At 38.1% G+C, this 23,801-nt stretch overlaps 1 protein-coding gene across 2 annotated transcripts in view; it reads right to left on the bottom strand.

The window, feature by feature from the left end:
• Positions 1-23,801, bottom strand: part of MDN1 (midasin AAA ATPase 1) — a 139,620-nt gene that overhangs the window by 46,055 nt on the left and 69,764 nt on the right. For both annotated transcript variants that reach the window (XR_004138165.2, XM_064486858.1), the window contains exons 40-59: positions 23,250-23,438; positions 20,806-20,895; positions 20,442-20,705; positions 20,030-20,291; positions 16,630-16,789; positions 15,603-15,719; positions 14,468-14,676; positions 13,318-13,466; positions 12,750-12,961; positions 12,221-12,441; positions 11,317-11,430; positions 9,577-9,709; positions 8,442-8,557; positions 7,561-7,694; positions 4,625-4,782; positions 4,305-4,425; positions 3,625-3,835; positions 3,026-3,257; positions 2,574-2,700; positions 1,750-1,920 (exon numbers count right to left, since the gene is read on the bottom strand). Coding sequence is in view for 1 of the 2 variants with exons in the window: in XM_064486858.1 (XP_064342928.1) it covers positions 1,750-1,920; positions 2,574-2,700; positions 3,026-3,257; positions 3,625-3,835; positions 4,305-4,425; positions 4,625-4,782; positions 7,561-7,694; positions 8,442-8,557; positions 9,577-9,709; positions 11,317-11,430; positions 12,221-12,441; positions 12,750-12,961; positions 13,318-13,466; positions 14,468-14,676; positions 15,603-15,719; positions 16,630-16,789; positions 20,030-20,291; positions 20,442-20,705; positions 20,806-20,895; positions 23,250-23,438 (3,390 nt within the window). In the remaining variant the exon portion in view is untranslated. The remainder of the gene's footprint in view (positions 1-1,749; positions 1,921-2,573; positions 2,701-3,025; positions 3,258-3,624; positions 3,836-4,304; positions 4,426-4,624; positions 4,783-7,560; positions 7,695-8,441; positions 8,558-9,576; positions 9,710-11,316; positions 11,431-12,220; positions 12,442-12,749; positions 12,962-13,317; positions 13,467-14,467; positions 14,677-15,602; positions 15,720-16,629; positions 16,790-20,029; positions 20,292-20,441; positions 20,706-20,805; positions 20,896-23,249; positions 23,439-23,801) is intronic.

Here is a 23,801-nt window from a genome sequence, read left to right as displayed (position 1 = left end):
GAAAAGAGAAGACACACATAAGAGCCAGGGACAAGGTTTGCCAAGCTTGTGCTCCTTGGGCAATTAATCTGGGACACAGGACAGCTGTCCATAGCAAAGGGTTAGGGGGTCAAATACATATGAGAGAAAACACTGACTCTATGCAACTCCTGGGGATCCATAAGGTCTAACAACAAAGGGTTTGAGAGATGTTTTACACTAAAGAAAATCAATTTTGATAGAGCAGTGGAACAGAACAGAGTCCAAAAATAAATCCACAGACATCTGTAGGAGTAAGATATTATGACAGAGGGGGTGTTTCGAATGAGATAGAAAGGATGAGGTAAAAACTGATGTTAATATTGCTTTGGATATACTTGTTTGTATAAAATTTTAAAATTGCATACCCACCTCACAAAACAAGATGAGATTAATGTAAAATTAAAATAAAAACAAAAAAATAGAAAATGTGAGCAAATGATTTTTAACTCTATGGGTAGTGAAGAAGGCTTATTTAAAAAGCATGATAGCAAAGCCAGAAAATAGAAAGGGACTGCCATATATGAGAAGAAAACACTATAAAGCTTCTGTGATATGAGAAAACATCTTCAAACTTGAGACACTAGAAATATATTCTGAACCATACGTTGGGTAAAGGTTTAATGTCTATCATATATAAAGAGATTATCAATAGTAAAATGATGATGATGACCTTTATTTTTAAACAAAATAGGCAATACACATAACTGGAAAATTAAGAGGAAGAAATAAAAATGATCAGTATACATATGTAAAGATGTTCAATCTCATAATAATAATAAAAGGAATACAGATAAAAATGACATTTTCAAAATTATATGACTGGTAATAATTTAAAATGTTAATAACACCTAGTGTGGCCAAGATACAGAAAAGCAGAATATATGCTAAGTGAAATGTGCTCCAGCCCTGAGTCCTCCCTCTCTACCAAGTTTGAAAAGTGAAAAAACAAAACAAAACCAAAAAACTACTTCCCTAGACATTCTGATAATATTTATAAATTTCTTTAAATATGCAGACACTTTGCCCAAGGTTAAATTCCACATCTTGTCACACATTCACAGAAATACTCAGACAAATGGACAAAGGCTTATACAAGGGTAGGCGATACAGGTATGCTTGTTACAGGAGAGGGAGAAGGCAAGAAACTTCAACTCTTATCGATAAGAAAGTGATTGAATACATTCCAGCACATTAGTACAATGGAATACCTTAAAAAGAACAGGCTGGAATGACAGGTGCAAATTTCCACGACATATTATGTGAACAAAGAAAGTGATCATATTTTTGTTTACATATGTATTTAACATAAAAATATGTTAACAGAAAGATACAGAGCAAAGAGTGGTCATTCTTGGTGAATTCTACATTAGATAAATATATACACATGTATGCATATAAATACACGTATACACATACATTCATATATATGCACATACATATACATGTTTCCATACTGTTTAAAAATCTTATAATTAGAAAAAAATTTTAATAAAGAAATTTAAAACCTTTTAATGGAAGCTGTTTTTACTTTTATTCAGGGTTTTCCAAATCACTTAAGATGGAATATCTTTTTTGAAGGTACACTTAATTATCATCCTGTAGAAAATAAAGTATTGCAATCACTTACTTAGTCACTACTCTATCCTAGGAATAAATGTTTATTACTAGATCTGTTGTGAAGTTTTTTCCAATGTCACTAAACATTTTTATGATTTTATGCCAACAAACCTTCAATGTGGAGTCCAAAAGGAACTTGGGCATCTCCCTCTGCTGCACATCAGGCAGAGGGCTCCACGTGAGCCAGTACTCTGGATTTGTGGTCACAGTACTGCTCCAGAAAGACATAAACGTGGAATTAAATAACTCGGACCACAAAGAGATCATTTCTTCAGTAGACATCTAGAGATAAAGGAATAATTAGATAAGAGTATTTGATGATTCAATAAATCAACTTAGGTATCTGCCTTGTAAGCCTTGACTAAAACTAACATGTATTTAAAGATGTTATTCCTAACGTTCTGATTTTCTGCCACCCGAGTTATCTTAGTCAAGTCACTTAACCTATTTATAATTTTATAAAACTAAGATGAGCTCCATTTTTATAAGGCTGCATGAGAAAACATAAATAAAATAATCACACAATTATGTCATCAAAATAGACAAATGAATAAAATACCAAAAAAAATTTAAGATTGTACTAATGAAGTTGTATTAACTACAGTTTACCACTATTCAATGGTTATTCTCCATGGAAGAGTAAAAAAACACTCCATACATTTTCGAGCAAACAACATAAAAATAAGCAAATATTTTAGCCATATTTAACTGGAAACTGAATGGAATGAATTTGTGATAAAAGTTGAGAAATACCCAAGAAATTATTGCAAAAGAATATTCAAAGATCTCCTCTTTGAATCTTACTGCAGAAAGGACTAGAATTTCACAATGTGTAATTTTGAGATTGAATAAAATGTTCTAAAGCCAATCTGCCATAGGAAATCTAATTAGCTCATAGTATAAAGAGGTTTTCTTATTTTGATTTTGGTTTTTACCTTTTGATGGTGCTGTAAGGACCAAAGGTCTCGAAGCTCTTGTAGAGCAACTGGCGTGTGCTTAAGACAAAATGTGATGTGATGACTTATCTCCTCATCTATCTGGGGTTGCTGATTTTTGCTGGACCTGTTCCAAAAATAAAGGGTGAGAGAGTGGGCTGTGGGCTCTTATGTAAGGGAAGATGGAACACACAGAACATAGAGTACACTTACTTAAAAATCAGGAAGCAATTTTACTGGAAAAATATCTAATAACTTTTAGAAGTGGGTTCAAAACAGGCAAAGAATCTTCAAGAATTTTTGGCTTTCCAAAATGGCTACTGACCTCCCTCTGCCTCAGCGACCAGTTCCCCTCAAGACAAGGCTGTGCTCTGTTTTACATGTAGGATATAAGGAATAACTCAACAAAAAAATAAGTTCCCCCCAAAGAAAAAACCTGAAGGATGGCATACCTTCTCAGACAAGCCCGTGTCATAAAATCAGCTGTCACTTTGTACTGCCAAAGCACAGCCAGGTACTCCATTGCAGGCCACAACTGAACACGCCTGGTGAGCTGGATTAAGGAGGTAAAGTCTGGCTGGGACACGGAGGAAGCTTCATTATGCTTTTTCTCCAGAAAACCAAGTGAAATTCCTTTGGCTTTTAGTTCTAAACACTGAGCATTCACGAGATCCTTTAATTCATCTGAATAAAAAGACACATAGTGGTCAGTGGTCAGTTGTCAGGCTCAGATACCCAACAGCCAGTGATGTGACCATGAGCTTAACCTAAGATGAACTTCACCTGAGCCTGAGTTTCTCATCTATTAAATAATGTTATTAAAAAATGTACAATTCCAATGACAGAATAAAATAGTATATGTAAATTAAACAGTATATGTAAAGTTTGGCCTTATGCCCGACACTTATTTAGTGGTTATTAAAGTATACAGAAAAAAAGAAAGATGAGGAAGAAAAGAAAACTTAAAGGAAAAAAATTTTAAACTTATTGGCTGCAGGGCAGAGGATATGCTTAGAACGTTGTTAGCTGGCCAGACTCCAGAGAATATTACCCGGGTTGACATCTTCCAGAATGTTAGCTCTGAGGACCAGCCCCCAAGCTTGCAGGAGACTTTTCTTTAATGTCCACTCAGAAGCAGCCACTTGGAGCCGACTAACGTCTTCCCACCATCCACTCTCCCCAAGGGCAAGCATCCGCTCTCTGATGGCAAGGGCTTTGTTAAAGATTCTCAGTTGTGAAAAACACTCCACCACCAGCTTGTCCTGAAACAATAAAACCAGGAGAACCTATTACAGAGAAGAAAAGTGGTTCTTTTTAGCAGCCTATTCATGTCTGAAAAAATTTTAAATATTTCCTTAATGCTTCTACAAAACATACGGTTTATTTACTCCTGTTGCTCTCAGGAGATTTTACAGTAATCAAGTTAGAAGTCTACTTAGGGGTTGGGGCTATAGGTCTGTGGTAGAGGGCATGCTTGGCACGCATGAAGTCCTGGGTTCAATCCCCAGTGCCTCCATTAAGAGGGGAAAAGAAAAGAAGAAGAAACAAATATCTCCTCAGCCTTAATAGTCAAAATGGTAACATTTAACAAATCAGTTAATAGTACTTATTGAACATTTAAGAATTAAGCTTCACAAGCAAGGCTCAGTCTAGCTGAATGGCAGTCCCCAGGTTCCAGAGAACTTCAGAATAAGTCGGATCTTTGTTTACTACAAGCGTCCGAAGTTGTACCTTAAAAGGAAACGGTCGTCCTAGGAACTTCTGCAACTTCTTTACACCAGTGAATCCTCCGGTTGGGCTCTCCAAGCAGTTCTGTATGTGTTCTGAGACGGTCTGAACCTCTTTGTAGTATCTTTAAAGAAGGAGATAAAGGGCAAAAGGGAAGTAAGGAAAGGGGGAAAAGCTGGATAGTCAGTGACATCACTTACATTTTATATTTGATTTACATTCACCAATAGGCCAATGGAACAAACCAAAGTAAAGTAAGAAGAAACAAGTTTCAATTCCAAACCCTCCTCTCTTTAACATCAGTACTGTAGATGTTGTCTTACTTGTCTTCATGGTTCATCAGGAGTTGGGGGATCTGACGGACCACATGTTTTAAAACCCAGTGCCAGTGAAGGGCAAGCAGGGCCAGGCCTGGGGCATCCACTTTTACTGAGTCAGCCACACTCCAAAATCGGTCCCGCCATCGCACAGAACCCAAGATCTAAAAACAAAGTAAACCAAAACTGTTCACAAACATCTCCTCGTTAAAGGCACAAAACGCAGACTTCAATTGTTAATCAATACTCAACATGCTAAAGGTCTAGCATTCAACTGGAATATTTTTAGGGATATTAAGGCAGTCTGAGAAGAGAAAGATCTTTCCTCCTATTACTTGGCATTCAGAGGTATTAGAGAAAAATAAATTATTGGGTCATGTGTAAGTGTACATGCAATGTTATAAGAAAATGCCAACTCATTTTACAAAGCACCTGTAACCACTTGATATTCCAACCAGCAGGGTAGGCGAGTTCATGTTCCACTTCCTTGCCAATACTTGCTGCTGTTGGCAATTTTAATTTTAGCCATTCAGGTGGGTGGCACCTCATTATGGTTTCAATTTACATCTCCTTGATAGTTAATGATGTTGCATTTTTCACGTTTTTACTGGGCATTCATAAATCTTCTGAGATGCATCTATTCAAATTCTCTAGCCCATTTTTTAAATTGGGCTATCTTATTACTTGTTTATATGAGTTGAAAACAGTTTCTCCCAGTGCTTTCATTCTTAAAGTTGTTAACAACAGAAGTTTTTAATTTTGACAAAATTTAGTTCATCAGTTTTTTTCTTTTATGAAGAATGCTCTGAAATCTTTGCCTATCCTCAGGATGTTAAGATTTTCTCCTATGTTTTTTCAGACGATTCATAATTTTAGCTTTTAGATATGAGTCTAGGATCCATTTTGAGGTAAATTTGATATATAACATAAGGAGGAGGTAAAGGCTCATTTTTAGTTTACTGTGTGGATATCTATTTGTTCATTATTTGTTGAATGAACGGTTTTCCCCATTGAATTATCCTTGCATATTTGCACCCCCGAAACAAAAAAATTAACTGACCATGTGGGTGAGGGTCTATTTCTGAATTCTTTTCTTTGTTTCATTGGTCTATGTGTCTACCCTTATGACAATAACCGTTCTTTTCATTAATGTAGCTTTTTAATGCAAATCAGGTATTCTGAGTCTCTAACACCGCTGCTCTTCTAATTATGTATTTTGCAGTAAAGTAATCTCAAGATTGGGTGATTCCTTTCAGGTTTTATGATGTCAAAGCTATTTTCATAATGGTATCACATTGTATGCCTTTTTCACTATGTTGACATTTGCACTGATGGTACAAAAAAAAAAAACCCCGGCAAACTATGATTGGGTATCCAGCAAACACCATACAGAAAATGAATGTGGTGAATCTGCCAGTTCAGGAAAAACATGAGGGTATTTGTTGCTGATAATAAAATTCAAACTTTCAAGCAAAACCTAGAACTTTGAAAAACTAAGAGCATGACAACATCCCAATGCTTAAAGATTCTGATGAGGTTTGTGGTAATTTTTCATGAATGTGACTTTTAAAAATTTATTTATATTGAAAAATGAAATGTGTCAACATTCACAGGATCTGATATTTCAGTGAATAATATTTTCCAAATTACCAATACATGAGCTACAAATACATGAAAGTATAAAAGTCCATCCAAAGTGCAGGCCAAATCAATGAATTTTAACACATGGCAAGTTCAGTGATGTTTTTTCAGATTCTGCAGTACAAGCTATCTTTACAAAACTACCACTTGTCAAGTTGTGGTACAGGATCAAAGAAAAGTATTCACAATTATATGAAATGTTTATTTAAATACTCCTACCTTTCCAACCTCTTAACCATATGAAAAGAGGCCAGTTTTTCTTCACAAACTTCAACCCATACAACATATTGTAAGAGACTGAATGCAGAAGTAGGTGTGAGAATCCAGCTTTCTTCTGTTAAGCTGGACATTAAAGAGACTTGCACAAATGTAAAACAGTTCCACTCTTCTTACTAATATTTGTTTTGAAAAACAGTTGCTTTTCATTAAAATGGCTATTCATATTAACATAAAATGGATTTGCTGTGTTTGTAAACAGATTAATAAATATTTTTTACATTTCTCTGATTTATTTCATACTGTAGTAAATACGGATACATGTAACCACATAAACAAAAGTTCTTTGAGGTCCTTGGTAACTTTTATGATTATAAGGGGGACTAAAAAGTTTAAGATCTACAATTCTAGTTTACCAGAATTACTGGAATAATCTGGATTCAAACCTAATTTAATCCATGTGACAATCATGTCTAAGAAGGCTTAAGTGAATTAAAATAACTGTTAAAATACCAATGTTTTTCACCAGGTGGATGCATTGTAGTTGTAGTACATATATTCAATGGAATATTACTTTGCAATAAAAAGGAACAAATTCTTGATACATAAAACAATATGGGTGTGTCCGAAAATAACAATTTTGAGGAAAAGTAGCCAAATAGAAAAATATATAAATAAATTGCTAGAAGATGCAACTGATCAGTATTCACAGAAAGCAGATCAATGGATACCTAGTTGGAGATGGCGGCAGGAAAAAGAAAGTGAAAGCAAAAGAACGAGAGGAAAAGTTTCAGGGTGATGGATATGTTCACTGTCATGACTGTGGTGATGGTATCACAGAGGAATATGTGTCAAAACATAAAATTGTACACTTAAAATATATGCAATTATTGTATGTCAATTAAGCCCCCATAAAGCTTTAAAATATACATAAATATTTATATCTCCTAAGAACAGTTAAGTTTCTCAATTAATACTGGAGATAGATATGTATATATAAAACAACACTGAAATTAGTCTTGCCTCTAAGAATCTTTGTGTCAAGAAATGTGTTGTTTGAAATAAAAACAGGTACATCTCCTCACCTTGTTGACACTGGCATCAGACACCATCCCCTGGGAGGACTGTACCCAGAGCATGACTAGTGCATCACAAAGTTCAAAAAAAGCAGCAAGATTGACCACGATTTCATGAGGCAGGCTGTGATAGCTCTCTGGATCTTAGAGTTGGTATAAATGAAATAAGAACATTCAATCATATTTAAATTAATCTCTGGACATTTAAAAAATCCACACTAATCTATAACTTAATGTTATTCTCAATACAAAAATCAAAATCAAAAGCAATTCTTTGCCTATTGTTACTAAAGTTAGCAAATTAGGCATATATACCCAGGGCTATTCATAACATCTTAGTGAAAAAAAGCATTTGTTTAAATACAAAACAAACTAAGTATATATATGAGTGGATGGATAGATAACACAGTTATAAGAGGATATAAACGAATCTACTATTATCAGTAGCTGCTGCAAGAGTAGACTTTTTCAATTTCTATGCTTCTATGTAGTTTGACTATTTTCCAAGAAATACAGTCTTTTCAATTTTAAAAAATAAAGGAGAGAGGAAGAAAGACCCTATAACTAAATGCTTATGAGCTTGTACTTTTTGAACCAGACCTACATTTGAACTTCTAGCTCTGCTATAGGCTGCAGATGTGACCTTGAGCATCTCTGTGCCTCCTTCTCCTCGAGACCTACCTCACATGGTTGCTACAAAAGGGAAATGAGATCAAGAACATGTAAAAAGCATCTAGTCATTAATACTGAATCAGGGAGCATGTTTAAAGTCAGGCCAGCAAATCAAAAGGAATCAGTAACATGGCAGCAGCTGCTGAATCTCTCTCTCACCTTCCGCAATGTTATATAAACAGAGGCAAAACTCAAGAAACTAAAGGTAATGGTCTTACCTTTATGGAATTCAAAGGACATTCTCAAAACACTATTTCTCAACTTTCTGCCACCAACAGAAATCAAATTTGCTTCAGTAAAAATCCGTTTTTCCCGGTCAAGATAAATGATTGTCCTGAAATGAGATTTCATAACATAACAAATAGTTAACAGTTAATAATACTTACCACTCCTCTACCCGCTGAATCCTGAGGCCCCCTGGAACATCAGTCTCCCTCAACCTGCCATTCCCTCCCCCCACCTCCGTAAATTCTGGACTAGAGAAGAGAGATGGAGGTGAGAGGGCTGCCAGCCCAGCTCGGGGAGGAAGACAGAAGGCTCAGGAGACTGCAGGCCCCACTGTGTGGCTCTGCTGTGGTCTGATGAACAGCACTGTGAACTCTTAAAACTGGCCACCACACACCTAATCTGCAGTGCTAGGAGAGGAATAAGGGGGAGCTGCTGCGAGCAGGGACAAAGGGGCCTTTAAGATGCTACTACACGTCACGCGTGAGTTCACTTTGTGAAAATTCATTCAAACGATGTATACTCATTAGTGCACTTTTCTGTAAAGGACATTATACTCTATTACAAAATTATTTTTTAAAATGTATTACACTGACGACCAATTAAAAAATATTACTGATAATTACATTAAAGAGTGATGAAAGACAAGCTTATATATATAACAATTATGTAAATTTTTACTGTGAGTGTGTATGTCTGTTTCCAGCATTTGATGGGCCAGGAGGAGAGGACATGTGAGAGAACAAGCAGGTGAAAATGCAAGGAGCTGCTGGCAATCACACAGAAAACAGTGGAAACACGACTATCCCATAATAAAGGATGAGCCATAAAATAAACCCCACCACTAGTGCTTCATCGATGTATCTATTAAAGCACTCTATTAAATTATTAAGGCCCTGCCACATTCACAGGTACTTTGACATCACAGTCAGAGCGACTTCACTGTGTACGGAGCGTGAAGGAGAGGTGGTGATGAAAGCAATCACATCTAACACCCACAGATTTTCTCAGGTTCATAAAATTAAACCACGTATAAATTAGACTTGACAGAGTCTTGGGAACAGGTAACCTGTGAAGCCACAGTGTACAGTGAGGCAAATGGTGCCCAGAACAGCAGGCTTCACCTACTTGTTTGCAACAGACTCTAAAAGGGCAAAGAGCTGCTCAGGCTGGTCCGTTTGTGGGTCAAAGTCCATCGAATTTCTAATGATGTCCAAAGCCTGTATATTCCATCGGGGGTCCAGAGGGATCACAAATTCATCTGGTTTAAAAAACAAAATAAAAAGTAGAATTTTGGAGTTAAAACACCTTGCGCAGCAAATTTCAGTTGAGGATTTTCATTGTTTTACTTTGATCATATTGAGTCCACATGGGGAAGAGGTGGAACAGGGAAATGGCTTCAGGCCATGACATTAGAAAAAGTAGGATTCAACAGCTTTTACACTATTTCCTTTGTAAAAGCAAATTCTTCTAGTCTTGAAAATTCATTCCACTGTAGGATATAAGGTTTAACTTCTGCTAGGACATAAACACTCCAACCAAATGCATTCACTAGCTCCATCTCACTACTGGTTAGAAAAGAATGGACTTATTTAACCAATCTTTCACCATTAACCACAAAACACAAAACAAAACAAAACCTACCTTACATGGCAGAAAATGAATGAACACATCACATTATTTGTGTTCAAGAAGAAAAACAACTCAAGATTATTTCGCTTGCTCACTGCTTATAAAGCCATTTCTTTATAATCATAGGATGGGGCTATTGCCACCTCTTGCTCCTTCGGCTCAAACTTGGTATCTCTACTGTAAAGCAGCAGTGACTGGACTCTGAGCCGCTCCAGGGGTTGAGAACCCAGAGGAAGGAGGTTAGACAAAACGATGGCAACATCAATTTGAAGGTGGCTGGGTTGGATGGGTCAGTGGAGCACTTCAAGTTTTAAAAGTATTCACCATAGAGCAGACGAACAAATGCCTACTGTGAACAGCAAGACACATCTGGGGAACCCATATTCCAAAGTCCAGCAAGACTATACACTCCAGAGCTACACAACTGAAAAGGGGAAGGGGGAATGAGTGAATATGTGCCAACAGCGCGCAAGCCATGTCTGCCACAAAGGGGACCTGCTCCTCTACCCTAGAACTATGTTCCCAAGGACCAAAGTCATAGTCCAGTTCAGCCACGATCTGACCACTACAGAAGTTCTCTCTGTTGTTTGACTTCTGCTCAACCATTTGCCCCATTACTTTTAGCACACATAAGATAATCACAAATATACATAAGATTATAATTATATAAACATAAGGTTTAGCACAAAAGCATCCTGTATATTTTTGTTTTCAAAACCAAATGGCTAACAGTATGCTTTCATCAATATCAGATGAAGATTGAGAAATTCTGAATACCTCATTTGATTAGGTAGCTTGGATGGCTATACTTTTTATCACAATGGTTTTGATTTGTAACTTTGTATTTAAGGCTTTTTACAACTTCATCATTATGGTTTTCTGTTTTCTGAAGAAACTGATCTGGTATTGTTTTCCCTTCAACTCAAAATAGCCCACAGTTTAAAATGCCTTCTGTTAACAGTACTAATAAATCACAGACTATCGTCAGTGGAAGGTGCTCCAAACAAATTTAATTCCCCTATTTTTCAAAGTTTTCCGATTACTGTGCTCTTCCCACTACACTGTATCATCCTCTTTCAGAAACTGAAGGATGCATAGTTTTAAAAAAAGTAGCAGAATTCGTATTTGGATACTGTTTGCTACAAGCGGGAGCTCTGACAGATCTTTTTGCCATGAACTCAATGGACAAGTTTCCTAAACAGTGCTGAGAGCCAGAAATCAAGTCAGGTGCAGTACCTGTTACATTTGGTTGTAATATTTTGATGACATTACTGACCCCAGATGAGAGAGAATTTGAGTAAAAATTCCTAAGAGATGCAGCACTGGCTTCCAAATGAATCTGTATTGACTCTGTAAGGAAAGGAGAAGCAAATGTTAGCACCTAAAGCAGTGAAAACTTACTGCAAGGACAAAAATGTTCTACTGCTGCACTGTTGGGGCAACCACTTCACATGTTACAGTTTAGTAGCCACCCGTGGCTAGTTGCTATCACAGAGGACAACACAGATGAGAATATTTATACAATCTCTCTCTACATATATTTAGACATCAAAAATACCACACAGTAATATACACATTCATTGGCTCATCTACAAGATCTACCAATAAATTCCACATCCTGCACTTTACAACTTATACAATGTTGTACCTGTTGCGTTTGCCACTTAGAATGAAAAAAGGACAATGAAATTAAGCATGACCACTTACAGCACTGGAACTAAAATAAGATTAGAATCTTATGCACTTTTGTGGAAGTGAATTTACCAAAAGCAACCCTTTCCCAAATAAAATAGGTGAGCAGCCGAATTAACATAGCAAAAAGAAAAGAAAAAAGTATTATGTTCAAAAACTTGAAAAGTAACACAATATAGCACATTTTCCTTTTGGAATAGAAAGCTGGATGGATCCTGAAATGCTAAGGGTTACACAGGAAAAAGTTTCTCTCAAGGAACAACTAAGGGCAGACGTGTTCCTTACATGTTTTAAAAGCTACATAAACAGTAATGCTAAGTCATAAATACCCTGCTAGGAGCTCTCCCAGATATAATTTTAATAGTGTAGTCACACAATTGCTGAGTTACTGAAGCAGAGTTAGTGTACATAAATTCCCTCATTATACAAATGAAGCTTCTCTACTCACCAAGCCCCTGTGGCATATTTTTGGCTAAATGATAAAGCCATTTAACTCTGAGCATCCAGTCTTGATTGGTTGCTCTTTCTATGAGCAATTTAACAGCCATGGCCAGAGCATCTGGTTCATCGATCCAGCAAGTATCCATTTCAACTGAACTGAACTTCAAGCTCTCCGGGTGGGAGGACTGCATAATTTTCTCTAAATCTGGTAAAGTAAGAGCCTGAATCCTGAAATGTATTGCAATAGGCAAAGTCAGTACTAGAATAAACTTTCAAAGAAACTAGAAAATAACCTTACAAATAATGTACCAAAGAGGCTGATGGGGAAAATGCGAGTCCCCTCCAAAGGGGGACAATTAAAACATCTACCTTCATTGTGATCAATAGGGAGCAATAAAATATCACAATAAAAAGCAAGCTATGTGGAAAATAACCAAATAACATTCTGGTCAAATATACTGGGTCATGATCATTATAATTAAAAAAAAGAAGAAGAGAAAAGAAAAGAAGACACGCAAGCCCATGGCTCCACTAACCTTGCCCAGCTGCTTGTTTTCATGCTCAGTCTGTTGAGACAATATGCTAAGATCTGCCCATCGCTTCGGACTTTAGAAAGGTGAGAATCTTCTGTAGCAAACAGAGCCGAGGGCAGAGAATCTGGCCACAGCCCCATGGCAAGAATGGAGCTACCCCAGGTTTCATGTGCTCGCAGAGAAGAAACATGTTTCTCCAATAAAGCCTGCACAAGCTGGGAGGAGATAAAAACACACGGTGCACAGGCACAGGGATGTAAGTGCTATTACCACAAAGCTAGCACAGCAACAGCAGTTTTCTAGGCCGCTTGTGATTATCTCACAACACTCACATTCCTCAGTGTACAACTTTACAAACTATACTTCACTTTTTCTGCCGAGAGGCAAGTTTCAAGGGATATTTATATTTTACATCGATGCTATTTTCTGGAAAAAGTGCCTGGATACCAGATCCCTGTTACAGCATAACTGCAGTGGTCAACTCTTAGGTCATTAAAGTTGATACCAGTAGACTGTCCTCCTACTAAGGGTAGTGTTATGATTAGAAAGCTGTATGAATACTCCACAGTACCTGCTGGTTGGCTGGTGAGTGCTGGGAGCGGACATAGGCCTCCCAGCACGCTTCCGAAAAGGCTCTCTCCAAGCTCAGCCCTCGCTGTAGGTACTGCACGATGAGTACGGTTGTCTGAATCAGAGTTGACACAGAGGATGCTGGAGAACCTAGAAAGAAGAAATAGCGCCATCTGTGAGCAACAGGTTCTGCAAAATTTCCAACGAAAATGGACAAATGTCATCTTCACATCATACCTCCACTCAAATCCACCCAGACACTTATTTTAGGAAGGCTTCTAAGTGGACTCCAGGGTCTCACTATCACTCAGTGAGCTTGTGGGAACAGTCGTATCCCTTCCCTCCTACCTTGCCTCGCTCCCCTCTCTCTCTGGCTGTCAGCAGCATATAATGTGGAAGTGACCAGATGACTCACTTACAAATGTGATACAGCCTGGCCATGTTATACCCTTGATTTAAAGCTGACATACACTACAGGTGACAAAATGAGCATGGTGCCAAAAAGAACCATGGGCTATGAAATGTAACAGACCTACTTTCAAATCCCAGCTGTCATTATTAACTGTTTGGCTTTGACAAGTTACCCAGCTTCTCTGAGCCTTATCTGTAAAATGGAAACATGCACGCCTTGCAAAACTAATGTGAGGACTAAATGAGCAGCCAACATTGTACCTAACACAGAGTAGTTCCTTAATAAGTAATTTTTCATTATTATTATTGCTACTTATTACTGCTTCCTTGTATATTTGGACATTTAGAAGAAGAACACCTGTCTGTTTTCAACAATTCAAAGTTCCCTCTTTATTCAACTTTCAGGACATTCAGTGATGACCCTGAAGACATGTGGGACAAGTTGCACCAATCTCAGTGCCAAAAACAGTATTCCTCGGAGTGTGGGCCTCTGATTACATGCATCAGAATTACCAAGGAAGCTTTTTTTAACATACTGACTCCTGTGCCTCACTCAGATCTGCTGAACCCTATCTCTTGGGGGGAAGAAGGGTACCAGCACATGTTTTTACAGGCTTTCTTGGTAATTTCTATTTCTATGTATGCTAAATGTAAGGACTCCTAGGCTAGCAGTCAAATGGAGTAACATGAATTTCCAGAGGAATAAAACGCTGCAGAAGTCTAGAAGTCAAGCACCTTACCTACAACAGCACTTCGGGTCTCTGTGTGCAAAGCCAAGAGGGTGTCACACACGCTGTCCCCCACCAACCCAAGGCTGTGCAGTAGAACTTTCAAATCCAGGGCATCTGGGATGCTCCTGTCTCCTTCTCCTGGAATGTAGATTTCAAGTCCACGATTCCTCATAGCTCGAGATATTTCTCCATGAACAGGATCCATTGAGAGAAAAAGCCTAGGAGTATAGCAATTCAAAGGAAAAAAAATTAAAACCTCAGTGCAAATAATGGTGCAGCTCAGCAACAACTGGTGAGGGCAGATCTCATGTGGCTCACTCATCCTCAGGGAGATTAAAGGAGACACCACTAACTCAACTCACAAACGCTACTTTCAACTGTATTCTGCTCTCCAGTTCCAAAATGCATCAATACAGCAAGTCAGTTTCCCTAGACCTACTTTCTTAAGGAACTAAGTATTGTATATCCAGTGCTCCTTTAGTACTGAGAACTAAAATTCTTACTTTCAGATTATCCCCCAAATCAGGCAGTGCTAATTCATCATTCTAACTCACCTACAGAAAGCAGAAAAGGGAACAGTGTATTCTCCAAAACACTTAGTGTCATAAGTTCACTATCCATCAACTTCTCCACCTGGCTACCTGACATCTCACACTTGCCTTCAAAACTAAACAGCTGATACCTGCTGGCCTGTCCCACACCAAATCTGCTCCTTTGCCAGTCTTCCCTTTCTCAATGAATGGCATCCCATTTACCCAAGTACTCAAGCCAAAAACTTAGATGCCATCCTTGCTTTCTCTTTTTCTCAATCTGCAAGGCCATCAGCAAGTCCCACTGACCTGACTGCTCTAAGCTATCTTGTCTGAACTGCTGCAAAAGGCTTGAAACTGGTATCCCTGCTTCCACCCTTCACCACCAACCCAAGGCAGAGTTTCATCTTTCTTATTTACTGCTGTGCCCAAGAGCCTTCCAGCACCTAGAAAACAGCAGAGCCTCAGTATTTGTTAACCAAAATCAATGAATGGATGGATAAACATGCTCATGACTGTGTACAAATATGGTATGTAAGACGGCCATACTCAGTGTCCACCTCTGATATTAAAGCTGTCAGATTCTTGGGCAGAAACTTAAGAGGCATAAATACCTGAAATTTGGATTTGGTGTTATGGTGGGAGTGGATCCATCAATCATTCCTCTCTCACTAACAGTGAGGACACCTCCAGGTTCAAGCAAAGCGTTCAAACGATCCAGCACCGATGGGCTGCACAGAGAGAATCCAAGACCAGATGACGAGCTGCAGTGACTCCACGTTCCAAGCACAGGCCTTCCACTGCTCCTGACCCATGTCTTCCGTTCAGCACAGATCACACTTCCATACAGAACTGTGATCTCTTTCCCCATCAGTTCCCCTTTTCACTCCCCAAGGCACAGTCCAGAGATTCATACATGGTAAATACACAAAATGTTTGTTGGATAAATACATTAAGGAAAATGACAGAAAGTTCTCTGAACTAAAACTGTTTTCTCTTTCCCTTCTTCTCTCCCCCACCTCCCAACATTACTGAATCCATTTAAATTTAACTGGATTTTAACTCAGAACATTTTGAAAAATGCTCCAGGTAGACAAACTCACCACCTGACCTGTATCAATGCTCACTGTATAGGTACAGTAGTTTCATGCCTGCCCTTTTCCTTACTTTAGACTCAAGTGATACAAAATGAATGCACATTTACTGAACGTCTGCCCTGTGTCAGACCCTCTATCTCAAAAATCTGTACTCAAGAATGATCCTAACAAAAGGAAGATTTCTCATGTTGAATAAAAAGGTATAAGTCAAAGGATTTTGGCTGGGAAAGTAATGCAATTTTGTTAGCCTTCAGTTCAGCTCAAAACTATGAGATGGGACTAAAATCTTGCAGCTAATGATCAAATACCATTGTTCTCTACAGAATATAGCTGAACCTCCCCCTACAAAAAAAAAAAAAAAAAAAAAATTAAAAAAAAAAGCCCACAAAAAGATCTGGCTCTTTGGCAGATATAGCTGAGGATGTGTTTCTAGTTAAGAAAATGGTTAATTAAAAATACCAGAGCTTCCACCTGGGTTTCTACTTTGATAAGCATATCCCAAATTTCAGTCAGGCCCACTCCTGACTGAATTCAAGGTCCTTACTTGCAGAAGTTAACATTGTCCATCAAAAGCCAATCTCCAGACTTCAGGGCCCGAACCAGCATGCTGTCAACCCATTCGAACGTGCCATGGCTGCGGCCACTGGCTGACTGCACAAGCTTCACCCCGAAACTTCGAAATTCTTCCACGAGTTTGGCAAACTCTGAAATGTCACAGCACAACATTTAAATTCAAACCAGGGTAATCAAAAGCAAACAAAACAACCCCCAAAACTTGAATTTTTAAAAAGAATGCTGGGAACTTCTGGCCTGGTTATTTAAATCCTCCAGTAAACAGGATTTTTTTGTTGTTGTTTTTGTCTAAACGAGTAAGAAATTAGGTTTGGAGACAGAAAATACTTCCTCATGGCTTTCTGAATGAATGGCTACATAGAGCTGACTCAGGGGGGATGGATCTTTATGCATCACAGTTTCTCAAATGGCAGAAGGATGATGTCTCGCACATATTAGTGCACTTAGGCTGCATGAAAGTGCTGTGAGCTGGCAAAATGTAATCAATGTCATTACACTGGGCTTCTTCATAACGACCACGGCATATATAGTAACAACTGGTATTTATTTGTTTAGTGCTTTATAGTTTATATAGCCCTTTCCCAGAAATTTTTCAATTGATCTTTCTTGTTAGAAATTGTTTCATGACCCTTTTTCATATCACAAGGTAATACATGTTGGATTTCTATTTCTAGCCATGAAGGAATAACAAGGTTTATTTTAGACTTAACATCCCAGTGTTAACAATTAGAAAACTGGTAAAATATATGAAACAACTGCTTTCAGACACTGAATAAAAGGTAGCACAGGACTGTGGCACCTGAGGGAAAGAGGCCCTATAATTGCCCTGGCTTTCTGCCTGGAAGCAATTTCTGGATTGCAAAGCAGGGAGGCGGAACTCAAACAGATCCCAAGGCCTCCCTGACTTGAGGAGACAGGCTGGAATTCAGGAAGACTGAAACAAATAGAATGAGGGGCAAAGCACTCAGAACAAAAAAGTTACTTGGGGTGGGGGTATAGTATGGTTCAGTGGCAGAGTGCATGCTTAGCACGCACAGGGCCCTGAGTTCAATCCCCATTACCTCCATTTAAAAAAAAAAAAAGGAAGGGAGTGAGAGGAGGGGAGAGGGGGAAAGGGGGAGAGAGTGAGAGAGAAAGAGAAAGAGAAAAAAGGGGGAGCAAGCTACTCAGAAAGAGATCCAGAAATCTAGATAAGGGCTCCTGGAGTCTTTGGCGCGATAATAATCTACACATGTATGCAAAGGCTAAAGCTTTACAAGCATAAGCAAAAAATTCCAAGGAAAGGGGATAATTACTGGGGAGCTATGAGCTGAACAATTCTCGGAGTTCACCCAGGACTGAGTAAAACTCCAGTTCCCACCAGTCAAAGCAAAAAGACTCCATGGAATACACAGGACATTCAGTTTAAATATGACAGGGCCACGCCTCAATAGTGGGGCTAATTTAGCCCTGGAGTAAAGATTACTCTAGACCTGACCTTAAACAGCTTAAGAGCAAGCTTGTCAAGATAAAAATGATCCATAAGCAACTCAATTGCCTCCTCTCACCAAAAAACAAACAAACAAAAAGACTCCAAAAAGCAAAATACACCACTCACCAACTTAAATCCAAAATGCCCAGTACCTAATTAAAATTACTAGATATATTTTCTTGCCTGAGTTGCTAAGTGCTACATTTTTACGTTAATAAAGCTATTATAAATATGCTCAATATGTACAAGGATTTAAAATACAACATGAACCAACTAAAACATATTTTAAAAGTCATAAATGTTTATCATAGGAGCACTAAAATAAATAAATAACTAAAAAGAAGAAAAGATATTTTTAACCAAAAACAAAACAGTAGTAGAGGAGGGCACAGCTCAAGTAGTAGAGCGCATGCTTAGTATGCATGAGCTACTGGGTTCAATCTCTATTATCTCCTCTAAAAATAAATAAATAAACCTAATTACCCTCCCCACCAAAAAAGAAAAAGAAAATAGTAGTAGACAAATTGTTTTAGACCCAAGTTTTTTTTTTTTATACTATTAATATCCCAAGAAATTTACTCAAAATGAAAGTCAATCCTAAATAAAAAGCAATATTGAGAATGAGCTGTGAGAACTTACCCTAGATATTTAAATTTTAACAGACTGGTGAAAGAAATACACACACACCAGGTTCAAGGCTTCGGAGTCAGAGAGGATAGAGCCAAAACCTAGTCTAACTATTTGGTAACTATAAGACACTGGGCAGGTTATTTAAACTCTATGGGCATCCATTTCCTCATGTATAAAATGGGGTTAATCTCTCTTTGTAATACAGTGTTGCTGTGAGGGTTAGAAGTAAATATATTTACTATAGTACTCATTACTTGAAGGAATTCATCTCTCAATGGTGAGTTTTATAATACCTATCTTTAAAAAATATCTAAAGTGATGTATGACTCCATTAAGTACATCTAATAATTAATTTGAATGAATGAGTAAAGAATTTCAAATTCAAATGGTGAGACTGAATTGGAAAATGACAGATCAAATCAACCATGAAATCATTCTCTTGCTTGAGAAAGTAAATTATCCCACCTACGGTCATGGACACAACGTTAACACAGCTGGAAGAGGGGAGTCTCATTTCTTCCCCACTAAGGAATCAACTATTCCTAAGGAATAACTAAGGATTCCGAAGGAATAACCAGTTACAAGTAGGCTTTAGAAATAAAGAATGACAATTTTAGTGACAGGCCTTAACCTTTAATCAATTCTCCCCTAAAGGCATGCTCATCATCAGCCAGAAAGCTGCATCACAAGATGAGAGCATCCATGTTTCCATGTTAACTGAGGAATTTCTTCCACCTTCTATACAAAATGAATAAAGACATCTTATCAGTGTAGACTTCTATTCTTCAGTTTAAAATGCTCAATTTCTTTAAAAATTATTAATAAGTTTAAAAATAGGCCAGCAAAAAATAAAACCAGCTTTATATGCAAATCATTGTAGCTGGTGACACAAAATAAACCATCAAACTCAGTAACCATTTTCTTTTCTGTTTCTTTTCTTTAGGATACCAATTCTGAATACTTTATGGGGGGGTATTAGGTCTATTTATTTATTTATTATTAGTTTTTTTTTTAATGGAGGTACCAGGGATTGAACCCAGGACCTCTTTCATGCTAAGCACGTGTTCTACCACTGAGCTATACCCTCCCCCTACCTGACAACTTTACATTAGCTTTTTACTTTCTATGACAAAAATTTACAAATTTTGATTGTTTATAATCATTAAACTAATTTAAAAATTATGGTCATTACATTTACAAATATATTACCTGAAGATGGACATTATATGACAATGGTAAGTGTCTGGTACACACACCCAAACACACATACCTGCCTTGGAGTATGAACTGATTTTATTGTTGAGTCTCTGCATAAGCAGTAACACTGCTTCGAGCTTGTTGACAATCTCCATCGTGACACCTTTACCACCTTCTCCAAGACACTTGGGCTTATATGTCAGGAAGAAATGGCTCCAGGCTCGCAACACTACTTCTGCATCGTCAGCACTGACGAGGAGGCTGTCTCTTAACAGTGCCCTTACAGTGCCCTCCACCTTCTCGAGGAGCTGCCTCCATGGCCGTATAAGATCCACCTGCAATTTCCAGAGCACATGAACTCATTAGAGCCAATGGCCAGAATCAAAGAACACTGCTACCTTTAGCTACCACCAACATAGAAGACCATCGATCAGACCACAAAGTTTACTGTGTTCTGTCTGAAAATGTGAAGGCAGATCAGTTACCTGCTCGAATCCACCCAGAAGCTCCGTGGTGTCCATTGCACTGTTCATGGCCATGATCTTTAACGTGTGACCAGTAAGGTGTGCCAGGAGCTGAACCAAGCTGGTCTTGCCCACTGAGGCTGGGCCCACAAGGATGACCATCCAGCTCATTTGTACACACTTCATAATTGACTCCAGAGACTGTAAAGACTGGTGCAGGAGCAACAGGGGACGGTGGGTCGGCGGAGGGACATAGTTGCCGCGGGAAAGCACTGAGTAGCCCAGCTGAAAAAGACATACCAATGACAGTTCACAAGTGTGCCTGGGAGTGGGAGCAGAAGAAGCCATAGAAGATAATGAAAGAGGATTATTCTGCCCTCCTCACCTGAACATCACAGGGAGTGATGTGAAATAGTCTGGTTCCCATGTATGGGTTCAAATTTGAACCAAACACATCCTTGAATACAGCAATGATCTAAAGGAAGGTGATACAATCAAAACACAAATCAGTCCACCAAATTCTGAGCCAAAACTTCAAGAATGAGTTTTCTAGAAAACACAGCAATACGAGTCACAAAATTCTGAGAACACTCGTCACGATTTCCTTACTCTTTTCAATTTGCTTATAAAAAAGACAGATTACATCTAATTTTTCAGAATGAAAGCAAACTAAAGCCCAAGAAAAGAGTAATCACATAATTTCAAACTGTTTAAGAGTCCAGCAAGTGTACCATAAGTTAAAATAAAGCCATAAGTAGTGGCAAATCTTGGGATGAAAAATGAATTTTCTTTCATCATTCAAGATACCACCTAAAGAAGGTAGAAGAGAAACGTGAAGTTTATGAAGAACAATGACCATGTGCCAAACATTATATTGGGTGCTTTAATAGATCATTTCTCACCCTAATAGCCTTGCAAAATAGGTATTTCTATTTATAGATATGGATAACAGGATTCACAAGAATTTGATTTGTTCATGGCTGGTAACTGATTTTAAATCTAAGCCTCTATCACTCCAAAATCACCACATCATCTTTGTAAATATTTATGTACATAGGATAACCAAAGTTATTTCTCTGATTATTAACATTCAGTTATCCCTTCCTTAGCAGGAATACTGTTAAAAACTGTATTTCTTTTTTGAATTTCTTTTAAAATTTAAGAGAAATTGGAGAAGGGGAAAAATAAGGATGTGTAAGAAACTTAGCCCGTAGCAGGGGAAAAGATTCCTGCCACCCAAAATATTTACAAGTTGTGCGTTTCTAACAAAGTAGCAATGCTCATAATGATCAATGTACCCTGGACTGAAGTCAGAAAACAAAAACAATAAAGATAAATCATGAGTGGCAAACACTGAATAAGAGACTAAAAGCAACACAGGAGAAAAATGCTCCCATTACCCACTCCTGGGTCCAGGTGACTTCTGACCTTTTATTCTACCTTTCTTTTTTTTTTTTCTTTTTTGTGAAAGTGAATGCTTTAATGAGTGCTGCTCAGAGAGAACCATGTCTTTCACTAGCTGCTGCCAGCCTCCTCTGTCCTCAGCTCTTTGTTGGGAGGGTGAGCTAGCTGTCATTCTATTGTGAAGTGTATCATCTCTCCTTGATATTCTACCAGAGTTAAAATTACAAACACTTCTACAGTCTTCCTCCTTCTGTTATTACTTAACACCCCCCGCCCCTCTCAGAAAACATCTATCTGGTCAAATACAACAACTGAATTGGAGGAGTGATGGAAATCTTCCACACCCTACAGTGACCCACCATCTGACTGACATCAATTACCCAACACTGGCCAGTGTCTGGCCACAATTAATATACTGTAACTACTAAGTAGATGAAGAAATTAAAATACTAAAAAAAACAAAAACAAAAAAAAACAAAAACAACAACAACAACAACAACAAACCCAAAAAACTAGCTGAAAACTTTGTACTAATATAAGGACTGAAAGCCACCCATACATAATAAATGAGCTAATGCTGGGCTAGATTCTGGATACCATGTAAAAAAGGGATCTGTGCTCTCGGCAGCAGAATAAAAGTGTGTGAAAGCCACATGTGCTCAGGGCAGCCACATCTTCACATTTTCAGTAAGGAGGTTACCATTTCTAACTCACATGGATCTGTAAATTACTTTGTTCGTAAACAACTGTGATATAATAGAAGGAACAGCAGACACAGTGGAAAGGGGTGGAGAGCTGGCTCTGCCACTACTACATTGAGACTCTATGACTGAGCCTTGGTTCTTCATCTGTAAGAGGTCATGGCAGCACCTCCCACCTGCAGCTGTTGGGAGGTTTCCATTAACTGGACTTTAAATACCACATAGCAAAATGTGTGCATTATTACAGTTTACTAAGCTGGGAATTCTGGTGTTGTTTTCTACTTACGAGGGGATATTTTTAGTTCCATTTAGATACAGAAAAATCCCCTTCTCTGTATCTATTGATAATTTCTAGATAAAAGACTTTGTAATTTGACATTTATTACAAAGTAGAAAACCCTCCTCTTCTACTGGTTATCACCTGTCTCCTCCTGCTTCTTGCCTTTGTTCCTGGAAAGGTGATTTAGACCGAGGTTTTCTTACTGGAGGGCAATACTGTTTAAAGAAGGTCTGCAATCAAGGGGATTTAGATGGATAAGCAAATTGTGTCCTCCAAAGCAAACTATACTATGAGACTCTGAGACAGGTGACTGGTTAGTCTCTTCCCGTAAACTTCTAAATTTCCAAGCAGCTATATTGTTAATGAGTATGACCCTTCTCTCCCTCAAGAAGGTATCAACTTTAAGATGGAAAGAAACACAAAAAGAACAAGTGTGAAGCTCACCTTTTCTTTATCTTCCCTGGTTCTCATTCTTTCGCCATAGACCAAAAACACATGCTGCCCAGGATCATAACACCCAGGGGACTGGTCAACTAGCATCAACTGACACCAGCGGAAAAGGTCTCGGAGGTTGAATTCCCAGGGTCCTCCTGTTTGCCCCCATTTCTTCTCGACAGTCACTTCATGATCAATCTGAAAAGAAAACACCCTTACTGGGAAATACGTCCCACTGCTAGGCCCTGCATTAAGTACTATCAATGTATTACAAACACATACATAATCTGAAACAGAGATTTAACAGGCTTGATTCAAATATATTTTTCTCTCAACCCAGACTTCTCAATGCCAGGAATAACCTGCAAGCATTAAAAATGATACACACAACAGAACTGAATTATTGCAACCCTCAAATAAGTAACTTATCTTCCAACTAGAAACTTTTAGAATTCTACATGATTTATCTTAGCTATAGACTGGTAATTTGGTAGTATCCCGTGTTGAGAAAACGATGATTCAAATAGAGCCAGAAAAATAAAGAACAATTAATATAAGTAG

This window comes from Camelus dromedarius, chromosome 6 (genome assembly GCF_036321535.1).
Source record: "Camelus dromedarius isolate mCamDro1 chromosome 6, mCamDro1.pat, whole genome shotgun sequence".
In the NCBI taxonomy this organism is placed as follows: Eukaryota; Metazoa; Chordata; class Mammalia; order Artiodactyla; family Camelidae; genus Camelus; species Camelus dromedarius.
This window is presented reverse-complemented; position numbering and strand designations above follow the sequence as displayed.